The 11,611-nt window shown below is 37.7% G+C and overlaps 2 protein-coding genes across 3 annotated transcripts; both read right to left on the bottom strand.

The window, feature by feature from the left end:
* Window positions 1–715: 715 nt before the first annotated feature.
* On the bottom strand, window positions 716–3,375 carry serpina10b (serpin peptidase inhibitor, clade A (alpha-1 antiproteinase, antitrypsin), member 10b). Its single transcript, XM_058398832.1, has 5 exons — window positions 3,217–3,375; window positions 2,360–2,969; window positions 1,985–2,258; window positions 1,709–1,856; window positions 716–1,024 (listed from the first exon to the last, which is right to left on the bottom strand). Exons 2-5 carry the CDS (start codon window positions 2,949–2,951, stop codon window positions 806–808), a joined length of 1,233 nt encoding a protein of 410 aa, XP_058254815.1. The 5' UTR covers window positions 2,952–2,969; window positions 3,217–3,375; the 3' UTR covers window positions 716–805.
* An 857-nt stretch (window positions 3,376–4,232) lies between these two features.
* On the bottom strand, window positions 4,233–11,214 carry atxn3 (ataxin 3). Of its 2 annotated transcripts, XM_058398834.1 has the most exons (11): window positions 11,115–11,214; window positions 10,381–10,545; window positions 10,244–10,288; window positions 8,531–8,616; window positions 8,362–8,428; window positions 8,035–8,122; window positions 7,803–7,935; window positions 7,357–7,520; window positions 6,374–6,518; window positions 6,213–6,271; window positions 4,233–5,608 (listed from the first exon to the last, which is right to left on the bottom strand). In XM_058398834.1, the coding sequence occupies exons 1-11, from the start codon at window positions 11,136–11,138 to the stop codon at window positions 5,571–5,573; spliced, it is 1,014 nt and encodes a 337-aa protein (XP_058254817.1). In that variant the 5' UTR covers window positions 11,139–11,214; the 3' UTR covers window positions 4,233–5,570. The 2 variants fall into 2 exon arrangements, with proteins under 2 accessions (XP_058254817.1, XP_058254818.1); XM_058398835.1 differs by lacking the exons at window positions 7,803–7,935; window positions 8,035–8,122; window positions 8,362–8,428.
* Between the last annotated feature and the right edge of the window lie 397 nt (window positions 11,215–11,611).

Genomic DNA, 11,611 nt, shown 5'->3' with positions numbered 1-11,611 from the left:
AAGATTTGAGTGAGTTTGAGAAGGGCCAAATTGTGATGGCTAGAAGACTGGATCAGAGCATCTCCAAAACTGCAGCTCTTGTGGAGTGTTCCCGGTCTGCAGTGGTCAGTATCCATCAAAAGTGGTTCAAGGGGAGCTAAGGCTGGCTCGTGTGGTCCGATCCAACAGACAAGCTACTGTTGCTCAAATTGCTGAAGACGTTAATACTGGTTCTCATAGAAAGGTGTCAGAATACACAGTGCATGACGGGTCAGGGGGACAACACAATACTAGGCGGGTGGTCATAATGTTATGCTTGATCAGTGTAAATAGACTATTGCTATAAATGTCTAGTATGGCCTAAAGAGTCTCCACTGATAAAAGTGGTATCATACAGACAATGAGAAATCTGACAAAGACACAGAAACATCTTGTGGTCATGGAATGTATGGTACTGCTACTGAAGATGCAACCCAGATTACTGTCATTTAAAATTAAGGTAACATTTCTATGCAAATTTGGTTTATAATTAAAAAAATAAATAAATAATTAAAAAAAAAAACTTTTGTAATGAAATCAAAGGTCATTTAATTATTCATGTAGATTAAAAAGGTCCAGATGACTGCCTACTCACAGCTGCTGAAAATAATCAGGGCCTACCGAAAAAATGCCAGTCATTACATGTAAAAGAATAAATGCACTCGTGCTGGCTTTGTGAAAGAACCAGTGATATACATTATATTCTTGTAGTAATATTCTGTTTTAATACAGTACAATCATCTGTTTACAAGACAAGATGTCACGAGCAAAGCTAAAATAAAGCACTTCAGTTGAGTGCCAGTGTAAATGATTTATTATCCTTAGAGGGGTCAATTACCCTGCCCATAAACAGCAGACTGTTGGTTGCTTCATGGTAAATAAAAAAGAAGAAAGGCCTGTTCACAGTGAAGGTTTCTGGCATGGAGTACGGTGTAATGCCCACGCTTGTGGCTGCTGCCGCCTTGGTGCCTTTTTCATCCACCTCAATCACTGCTTTATGCAGAACCTGAAAACAAATCGAGAGGAAACATGGGAGACATGCCTGATTTAAAGGAAAAATTGTCCCTAAATAACTTGCATATCAAACTTTATTATTAACATGTGATCTTAACTCCAGTGGGATTATTTCCGGCATGTATGTGGAAAGTTTGAACACTTGTCTTTTTTTATCTCTGTGTATTTTAAGGACAAGGTGGGGGGATAAAAATGGAAGTCTCAATGAAAATATGTTTTTTGAGGAACAATCTGAATTGTGTTGAACTAGATTGAACTTGCTTATGTATCTGTATTGATCAATCAAAAATATATACTACTTTGAACTCTTCTGAAGTAGTGTGGTAATAGTTTATTTATTACTCATGGTGTAAGCAGTCATTTTGACATAGTAAACCTGGGGTTAAGGAGACCTTCTTGTCTTTCAATGTATTTTCATTGTTTTTTCCCCTAGTGAGAGGTCAGAATGTGTGAGTTATGAGCTTTTGTTGTACAAAGCAATACTCTACCAAAAGATAGCATTGTTGCAGTGCTTTAATTCTAGCCAAGATAAGTCTCTGCCATAGCTCAACATAAATGCACTACATAGTTGTATAGCATTCTGGACTCCAACCTTCATTGTCTCAACTATTTTTAATGTTAATATTTTTATTAATCATAATAGTTTACAGAAAGATATATATAATTGCTCACTGACCTTGGAGACTTTCAGACCAGGCTCTTGGCTCATGCCTTTGAAATTAGCAGTATCCTTGAAGACATCTTCAATGCCCATAGCTGGTAGAATGGTGTGTAGAGCATAGGACTGTTCCATTGTGAATTTTGGCATCGCAACTTCCAGTTTCCTTGGATAGACAGAGGGATATTAAAGTAAAGCAAGTGTTTTGACTTAAACCTGTCATACATCTCAGTGCATGTAACAGAGAAGCTCATGAGCATTTCCAAAATATGAAAGTTTCGCTATGAAACTTACTTCTGCTTCAAATTCTTGATCCAGTTAAGAAATCTGTCTGCATTTATCTCATCATCTATTGTAGTGTAATCAACATGCTGGTCAGGCAGGACTATGAGCATAGCTGCACCACCCAAATAAGGGAGATGCAACACCCTTGCCCCAAGCTCATCATCACGGGCAACATAGAATTTGTCCAAAATGAACATCATGGGAATCTGGACAATGGTGTACTTGTCTACATAAAAGCGACGATTTTTAGTGTTGTTTCGATTGAAAGGATACTTCCAGGTACCTGGATATAGACAAGAATTGTCTTATTTAGACATGTGCATTCAAACTACATATATTAGAATAATAAAGAGCACCAAATGATATTTACTAAATGTCACCCACCCTGAAAGAAAATAGTATTAATCAGCATCATTCGAGTCAAAGGATCAATGCTTGACACCATCTGCTTCACTTTACCACTGGTTTTGTCTCTCACATGCTTATTAATAATCTCCTTACTTATTTCACTTTTTTTAAAGTCCACATTCTCAACATCAGCATTGAAAAATAACTTGATCTGATCACTAAAAGCCTTCTCTATTTGAAAATTTAGGTCAACAAAGAATATTGTTGCCTGTTCTAGCTTCAGTGTTCCAGCTTGGCTGATGTTCCCCTGCAGGTGCTGGAAGAGCTGTGGGATGAGCTCCAGCTGTCCAGCCTGTTCCAACATGTCCAGATTCAGTCCTGACAGGATTTCACTGCGAGTGTAGTTCCTGGCAGCCAAAGAAAGTGCAGCAAATGTTGTAGAAACACTCAGAGGTGAGAAGAAAATGTTATCATCATGATGGCTTGCGATCTTAAGATAAAGCTTCATGGCAAAGTCGATGTTTTTAAATGTGAGATCAGTGACGTTGGGAGCATGGTTTTCTGGAGATTGAAGGGAAGGCAAGATCAAGGATGCACAGATCAGAAGGGAAAACACAGCAAGCTCCATGATGTCGTCTTAGTTGATCTTGAGAAATAAAATAGCACAGTTCTATCAATCAGCAGAAAATGACTCATTTAAAATATTATCATCCCGTTGCTTTAATGTCACTTTTTTATTAATAACTCTATTATTAATAGCTTTTATTAATAATTCATTACAATTATAAAATATACCTATTTTAAGGTACAAAAACATAATACTATATTACTTATATATATATATATATAAAAACTCAGGACTATAAGACAGGAGTATTCTTTTTATAACTTACCAACAGACGTCAGCCTCACTGGTCTGTTCCTTGTGTTTGGGGAACCAAAGTACAAGTGTACACTGAGGATTATCTATTAACAATTGGGTGGTTCAAACTCCAGAAAATAAATGTAATCCATAACAAATCTAATGATAAAAGGAGTTATCATCAATACAAATCACTATTAGTCTTAGACTTTTCAACACTATTACACTTTGTTAAAGACCATACCATGTCTTATTAAAAAAAATCTGTATCTTTTACCCCACTAACAGCACGACACAGTAGCTGCAATAAGCTCAAAGAGCTGAAACAACTGTAATGAACTTATTTAAAAAGATTAGAAATAAGAGACCATTCATGGGAAAAGAGCATTTAATTTTAAAGATTAAAAAAAAGTGAATCAGAGAGTACTGGTACATGAGTACAAAGAACAAAGACCGAGAGCAAGAATATGTTCCAAAACAAAAAGCATTGAATGGCTAGCGACAAAAATTAAAAAAAAAAAAAAGGGAAAAGAAACCCCCCAAAACAACTGAAAACCACACTTACAGTTCATAAAGACAGCTAGTTACTGTAAAATGGGTGGGGGGGGGGAGTTCTTAATCTTGTAGTAGCCTATCTATATACACTACCACCGTACATACATTAGCATCACACATTTTATGTGCCTGCTTGCCTGACACTCAGCATCGTCTCTAGATATTTGCACCACTGGACAGTCCAGTGTGAGGTACCTGTAAACACTCTCAGTAAAGTGTCATTACTTTACCGAATTGGAAGTGCACTGAATAATAATTATGGTCTTAGGCTTATGGTCCTGGTAATAGTAGGTCTACTGATAAGTCCTGGAATACACATAGGAAATGAGAATTTATCCCGAAAAGATAATTCTACAGTCTTTGATTTATATTACACCATGTGTAGCATTTTCTCTCTGTGTCTTTAAGGATGCTCTGGAAATCGTAATGCTTAAAACCTGAAAGGGGGAAAAAAATAGATGGAAGGTCAACCTGTATATATTGTGATTCAAATTGTTTGGTTGAGAAGTTCCACCACATTCACCATTACAAACTTAATCTTGTGTCTCTGGGTGATCATCTGTTCCTCTCCTTTGAGAATCAACTCAAGAAATTTCGAGGATTGTGAGCTCAAATAATGGCATGCTAATTTCGTCGTGCATAGAATTAAAAAAAAAAAAAAAAAAAAAAAAAATCAAAGAACAAAGAATGTTGTTGATTATGAGGCAAAATAAGTTCTTGCCTTTTGTGATCTTGTGTTTGAGAGGAAAAAAAAAAAAAAAGCGCATTCTATTTGAAAATATCATACCAGAACATACTGGACAACCCAATACACTGTATACTTATATTCCAGTGATTAATGCAGATTATCCTTTAACAGGTGTGCTCTCTATGGGAGCTTGGTGCATACAGAAACAAAAAACAAAACACACAAGACTAACAAAAGGCTGTTGAAGAATGAACAGAAGTATCTGTTATATGTCCATACAGTACAAACACTGTCCCTTCCTGTAGTCTCTTATAGACATTAAGCATTGTTTTGGAAGGCCATAGTTCAACTTCAGGTGTATACATAATTTGACTTGCTGACTTCTTCAGATATAATTAAAAAAGGTACACCTAAACAAAGAAATGTGTATTATTGAGAAGAGCTCAACCCCCTCAAACAGCCCTTGAACACTATCCCACCTAAGACAGGTAGTGCATTAGAATTTATACAGAACAGGTCCCTCAAGCTGTGCCTGGCACACAAAGGAAAAATAAAACAAAAACAAAAAAACACTAAGACCAGATGTAGTCCACTTAGTAAACACAAACAGGTCTAGTGGTCCTGTGTTGCTCCCGCACCCTAAAGAAAGGTTTTAAATGTCCTTTCTATTTTCCTCAGGTTCAAATTACATTTTTTCATTCACCAGATAAATACGCTGGCCACGCCTGCTCTATGACCTATGATGGATCAATGTTATTTGAGGTATAATTCAAACAACATTGGAGTTATATTAAATTATATAACTACATTTAGATATACCATACCATACCTAATCATGAAAGAACTATACAGGGCATCTAAACCCCCCCTCCCCCCAATCATCATCATCATCGCAAAGTTACAACTATAAAGAAAGAACAGGCTTATTTTTCCATGTGAATGTTAGTTATATCCATGTGATACTCTTAATGAGTGGACCCACAGAGCGGTGTGTTAATGGTGAATGGCCATCTGCTCCTTCTTGTCATTCACAATCTGAAGCCGTTTATAGAGGGAAAAGGCTGCACTTTTAAACAGATGGACAGGCAGCTAGTAGTTGGTTGCGAGAGTGCTCTGGAAATAGATCCCTGTAGCTTCTGTGTTCACTGGCTGTGTTTACTACCAGTGATCTGTTCTTCACCTGAGGATGTAAATGTAAAGAAGATGCAAAAAAATTATTATAGCTTTGGTACTGTACATTGAAAAATGCACATTATTAGGTCTGTCATGAGTTACATTGGACTGCGTTTGCGCAATAAAAATGGTGCTAGGTTTGAGAAATTATTTGAAAGTATTTGTGCAAAACAAAACAAAAAAAAAATGGCACCATGCTGCTTTTAACAACCCAGATGTTTTTAATTCAATGGTTGTCCATATGTTTGGTGTCACATGTTGTCTGCTGTACATATAAATAATCACCCCAGCACCCATTAGCTCCCACTGGTACATATCTTGATCATTTAAAATAAAAACAAAAAACCCCACCAACTGAAGCCTTTACTGGTGACTACTGGGGAAAAAAAAACACTATTCCAGTACCAAAAGTTCTTTTACTGCCTAACCTGTAGATTTACACACTTTTATCTTTTCATTTAGCAGCCAATGCATGGTCTAAAGTATATGGCCTTTCAAATGAAAATGCTCACCATGAAATCTTATCAAAATCATGTTGTATCATAAAACATGTTTATTTTTATGGAACCATAGAAATGGGAAAACAATCAACATTTGGCACCCGTCCTTACCAGATGCTTTTGTGTCCTGCTGATGTGGAGAAGTGGCTTGAGCTTGTTGCTGGGACTGCCTACATGGTTGAGCAAAACACAGAAAAGCACTAAATTCTAACACGTTCTGTGCATATGCATTAGGTAAGCACGGGAGGAAAGAACTCCCAGAATTTTCTTGCCTGTCGAAATAGGCTTGTCTTCTCCTGCGTAGCTCCTCTGCCGTTAGGCTTTCTGTCTGGCCACCTGTAGTGCTTTCTGTGGAACTTGGAGCTACTGCAGCACTACCCTCTTTGGGAACTATAGGGTTGCTGCTCCCTGAAGCTCCTGCAAAATGGAAAAAAGTTCTATGTGAGTATGGCAAAAGCTCAAAATTCAAAGATTGCTTCCATATGTATGGCCTAAGCACATTTTCCAACATGTACGTATACAGAGCTAGACTACAAACTTTTGCCAGACTGTTGACAAATGTGGCCAAGAACTGTTACTCTTACAGTACTGACACTGTAAGCCAACCACATTTACTTACTTACTTTGAAAAAGCTTGGGGTCAACAAGGTTTAAGATCTTAGACGCCTTGTGTGTTATGGTGAAGTTTCTGAGGCTCAGAATCATGTACTGACCACCTGACAAAATGGTCATTCACTGCAAAAGATATCTAAAAGCTATTGAAATGTCCTTGTTGCTTTTTTTTTTTTTTAAATGATGTAAATTAGTACAGGCTTTCACTAATCTCTACTTAACACAGTTAAGACCAAACCTTGCTGATTACAAGCATGTCAGTTGCACATGTCCGAAGTCTGGTTAGTTTCCAAAACTGTTTGTGACTTGTGTCTGCTTCAGAAAAGCCAAATCCACAGCACTGATACTAGTGTTTAATGATCATTCACAATGTCAACATTTTGATCATTAGTAAAGCCAAAACAAACAGCCCTGACTCAACAAAGCCTTGAAATAGTGACACACTGTCCAATGAATGTTGATAAATGTTAAGAACATATTTCCACAAGTTTAAACATGACACTTAAAAAGGGAAAAACATAATTGATTAAAAAGTCTTAAGTGTGTGTATGTACTGTATGCATAGAAAATGGAGTATGCATGTGTCATTTTATATATGAATAGGAAAAAAATTAAAATTCCAGTAGTTTATGTGCTCTCTTACCCAGCATACTGAGCTGTATGGCTCTGCGCAGATCCGCTTCCTCATCCTCCACTTCAATATCCTGTCTGCTAAGAGCCAATGCTTTTCTCAGCTCTTCATCATCCTCATCTACTACACCCTGTTCCATGCCATGTTGTGTCTCTACTCCGTGTTGCACAGTGGTCCTGAAGAAACAGAAAAAAATACCTATTAAAGTACATCAACAATCTGGGGTTATCGTTTTGTTTCTGTTCAAAGCATGTGCAGTGCAAAACCCTAACTTAACACACATCAATCACAAAATCAACATGCAGACATACGATCACCCTATAAATAAAACTTTAGATATAAATCAGTTTTCAATAGTGCAATCTGGTGCTTTTAGCTAACGTTAAATAAGGTATGTCGGGTTGGTTTCTGTCGGGAATACAGTGTGGACAATGCCAGGCTTGTGACTCCCCCCTCACCTCTGCCCGCTTGTCTGAGCTTCTTCCTCTCCTATGAGTTTTGGTCGATGCTGTTGTTCCACTCTCATTATCTGCAAAAGTTGATCCGCTTCACATTCAGGCAAATTCCCTCGAATCACAAAAATCGAATAGCCTAAAGCCAGGAAAGGATAACACATCCATAACGAGAGTCTTCTTTATCCGTAGTCATTAAATGTCTTTTAATGAGTTGGTAAATGTAAAGCATGCTAACCTTCTTGCTGTAATTGTGCTAGGAAAAGTGCAAGGTAAGTATCTGAGATCAGCTCTGGTCCCGTTAACAATGAGTTCAAATTAAACCACTGCAAAAAGGCCAAAAAACAGACAATACAGTATAAAATACCATTGCTTTGCAAAGACAGCTAGGATAAAGAGTTTGCTTCATATTCACCCAAATTTTGGAAGTCACATTAGTGACACCTTCAGGTACTGCACTTAAAACCAATGAATGTTTTTTTTTCCTCTAGTTTTAGAATTAATTTGGAAAACTTTGTCTTTGTGATTTGTCTTGATGAAATGTATTATTGATCAGACATCATACCTGATGTCCCAGTTTTCGTACTGTAAACCAATGCTCTTTGTAGTTACATATAAAGGCTTTTTCATTTCTGAAACCACAGACGACAGTCTAGTTAATATGAATTATATTAATCACAGTAAAATTATTAGTACGAGAAATATGAGTCATGGAAGGGCACAGGAAGACTTACATTGGGTCTATCATTAGCTGCTGGTACTCGCGGCTGTTGAAGAGGATCAGCTCCAAACCCCAAACACTTAGAGCGTTACTTATCACCTGCCATGGTGAGAGAATACCAAAGCAGTCAGTTCCCTCCGTTCATTACAAGAGTAAACAGACTAATCACTAAATAGCCACAATTTCAAACATCAGAAAGTTTGTGGTTTCTAGTTATTAGCAAAAGAGTTTCATCTCCATGAGTCAGTTTCACTTGTCACCAGCTCAAATTGTGATACCACATGGATCCAGGTGAGGGCACTGTTATATCTTGTTACCCAGCAATAACCATATCCCTTCAAATGATTAAAATATCTTTTGGATTTAAAACAAACAAGCAAAAATCATCTCACATATTTAACATAATTCATCTATGCTCTTTATAAGAGTTGCAATTCTGATAATAAAACATACCTTGTTCTACAGCACACATTCCTCATATCACGGGACATACAACATATTGCTACACATCCAAGTAGATAAGTATAATGCAATACAAAGTTAATTAATAAAAGAAAAAGATTTTATCTGTTGGTCAGTGTCATGTAACATGTCCTTCCTTTCTGCACAAGAATGAAGAGTTTACACTTGGGATTGAAATATTATTCCCAAGGGCTTCTTGGTGCTTGAACTTTTTACATGTTACAAGAAACAAACACCTTGGAAGCTACAAAGCTTATCAGGCATGAAAATACACATATAAAGCAGCCACTTTAATAGGAATACCTGTACCTCTCCTTATTCATGCAATTAGCCAAATCAGCTGATCATGCAGCAGCAGCACTTAATTATGCACTAAAGATTCTTAGTGCTGAGCAGAAAGGCATCTCAGAACACACAACATGACAATATTTAAAGTAGATGTGCAACAGTGAAAGGCTACAGCGGATTCCTCTCCTGCCATGGATGAAAAGCAATCTGAGGCTACACTGGGCTCAGGTTTCCCTAAACTGTCCAGCATCTTTTTCTTGGCTGAGTGAGTTGTGCACTGTACATTTGCTGATAGTAAGATTACATGCATGAGCAAGAGTACAGGTGTTCCCTATAAAGTGATAGAGTGTACATACATACAAATGGACACATGCACACACACACTATATTGTCAAAAGTTTTGGGATACCCCTCCAAATCATTGAATTCAGGTGTTGTTTTTCAGGGGTTGGGCTCGGCCCCTTAGTTCCTGTGAAAGAAACTTTTAACGCTTCAGCATATCAAGACATTTTGGACAATTTCATGCTCCCAACTTTGTGAGAACAGTTTGGGGATGACCCCTTCCTGTTCCAAACTAGCTTCAACTCTTCTGGGAAGGACTTCCACAAAGTTTAGGAGTGTGTTTATGGGAAATTTTGACCATTCCACTAGAATTGTATTTGTGAGGTCAAGCACTGATGCTGCACGAGAAGGTCTGGCTTACAGTCTCCGCTCTAATTCACCTATCTACGGATCTTGGTATGCTGAAGCATTAATAGTTCCTTTCACTGAAACTAAGGGGCCAAGCCTCTGAATTCAATGATTTGGAGGGGTATCCCAAAGCTTTTGGTAATATAGTGTACATGGACATGTGGACAGACGGACGGACACATGGAAACACACACACACACACACACACACACACACACACACACTTTAGGTATTAGATAAGCCCCAAAGACATGAAGCGATACTGATATTACAGAACATTTCTCACTTGAATAGAAAAGAAGCCGCTGTCATCCATGTTTCCAGAAGGTTGCTGAAATAAATGTTAAAAGACGTTGTTAAGTCACTTTATGCAGTCCAACAGCACTAAAGAATACCCACAGACAGATCAACTCGCTTTCAGACCTGTAGAAAAGTCCTGTACTCCTCACTTAGCAAACCACCTTCAGCCATCCTCATCCTCTCCTCTTCATCCAGCTGTTGTGCGATAGATGACAGATCAACAGGAGTGAAGTACTCTCCCTGCAGCAGGTTGTTCAGGCAGTGCTGCGCACACAAAGAGCCTTCTTGCTGTAAGGAAGGACAACCACATACAACACTTTATTGACACTGGTCAAAGGAAAACTACACAGATCATTTTTAAAACAGCTGACAAGGAGGAAAAACCCAGAAGTCGCCAGTTATTAACTAACGTCTTCCGACTGGGAAAAGCCGTGGCGAAAATATCATCACACAAGTGCAAACTAAATGATTTCTCTCTTCAGCTAGCTAGGCAATGAGCTAACGCTAGCCAGCTAAAGCTAGTTCCCCTAGCTTATATATCCATCCAGTTGGCATGGAAGAACTCTTAAAACTCGTCTAAATCACAAGTTAAATAAGCGCAACAAAAACATGCACATGTAAACAATAAACAAGTGCGACAGAAGTAACGTCACTCCCACGAGACCGCTTGTGTTGTGTTTATAGCCGGTTAGCAAGCTAAGCTAATTAGCAAGTTATAAACCTGGCGAGCTACAAGCACAAACCTCCGAGACGTATCTCTTTGAAAATACCCCGTTCTTTACGACTACACCGCCCAGTCAGCTGAAATTTGAGGACATCAGTTTCAAACAAGAAAGAAAACAACGAACAGAACTCACTTTTTCGTGGAAGATAGACTCCATGTTTGGCTGGTCTGTGGAGAATCATAGCTACCGCCGACCTTTGACCCCCGATGCTGTCAGCCTATCATGAATGGATAGTCACTCACCTCAAATATATGCGATATCGGGTTTGTTTATGATTAATAAAATATATAAACAATAAGAAGGGTCACGTCTTTATTGAACAACAGGGTTTAATCAATATATTTTCAATTTTAACTCCCTACTGAAACAATTTATTATTTCAATGACATGCTCACGTACTGTATGTACGTACTGTATAGATAGATAGATAGATAGATAGATAGATAGATAGATAGATAGATACTTTATTCATCCCAAAGGGAAATTCACAGTTTCCAGCACTATCCACAAACACAGGTAATAGATAAAATAGGAAGGAATATAACAAAAATACTAAAATACCCAAATTAGGATAAAAATATAACAAAAAATATATAGTGTATGTACACTTATATTGCCAAAAGTTTTGG

This window comes from Hemibagrus wyckioides, linkage group LG09 (assembly GCF_019097595.1).
Source record: "Hemibagrus wyckioides isolate EC202008001 linkage group LG09, SWU_Hwy_1.0, whole genome shotgun sequence".
Classification (NCBI taxonomy): domain Eukaryota; kingdom Metazoa; phylum Chordata; class Actinopteri; order Siluriformes; family Bagridae; genus Hemibagrus; species Hemibagrus wyckioides.
The sequence above is the reverse complement of the archived record's forward strand: the minus strand, read 5'-3'. Positions and strand labels throughout refer to the sequence as shown.

Excerpts from the sequence above, each read along its gene's own strand:
- atxn3 (XM_058398834.1), bottom strand. The coding sequence starts at position 11,138 with ATGGAGTCTATCTTCCACGAAAAA. Across the intron at positions 8,429-8,530 it reads CAGCTAATGATAGACCCAAT|AAATGAAAAAGCCTTTATAT; the intron begins GTAAGTCTTCCT and ends CTGTGGTTTCAG. Across the intron at positions 7,521-7,802 it reads GCTCAGACAAGCGGGCAGAG|GACCACTGTGCAACACGGAG; the intron begins GTGAGGGGGGAG and ends CTGTTTCTTCAG.
- serpina10b (XM_058398832.1), bottom strand. The coding sequence starts at position 2,951 with ATGGAGCTTGCTGTGTTTTCCCTTCTGATCTGTGCATCCTTGATCTTG. Across the intron at positions 2,259-2,359 it reads TAATACTATTTTCTTTCAGG|GTACCTGGAAGTATCCTTTC; the intron begins GTGGGTGACATT and ends GTCTATATCCAG. Across the intron at positions 1,025-1,708 it reads CTGGTCTGAAAGTCTCCAAG|GTTCTGCATAAAGCAGTGAT; the intron begins GTCAGTGAGCAA and ends ATTTGTTTTCAG.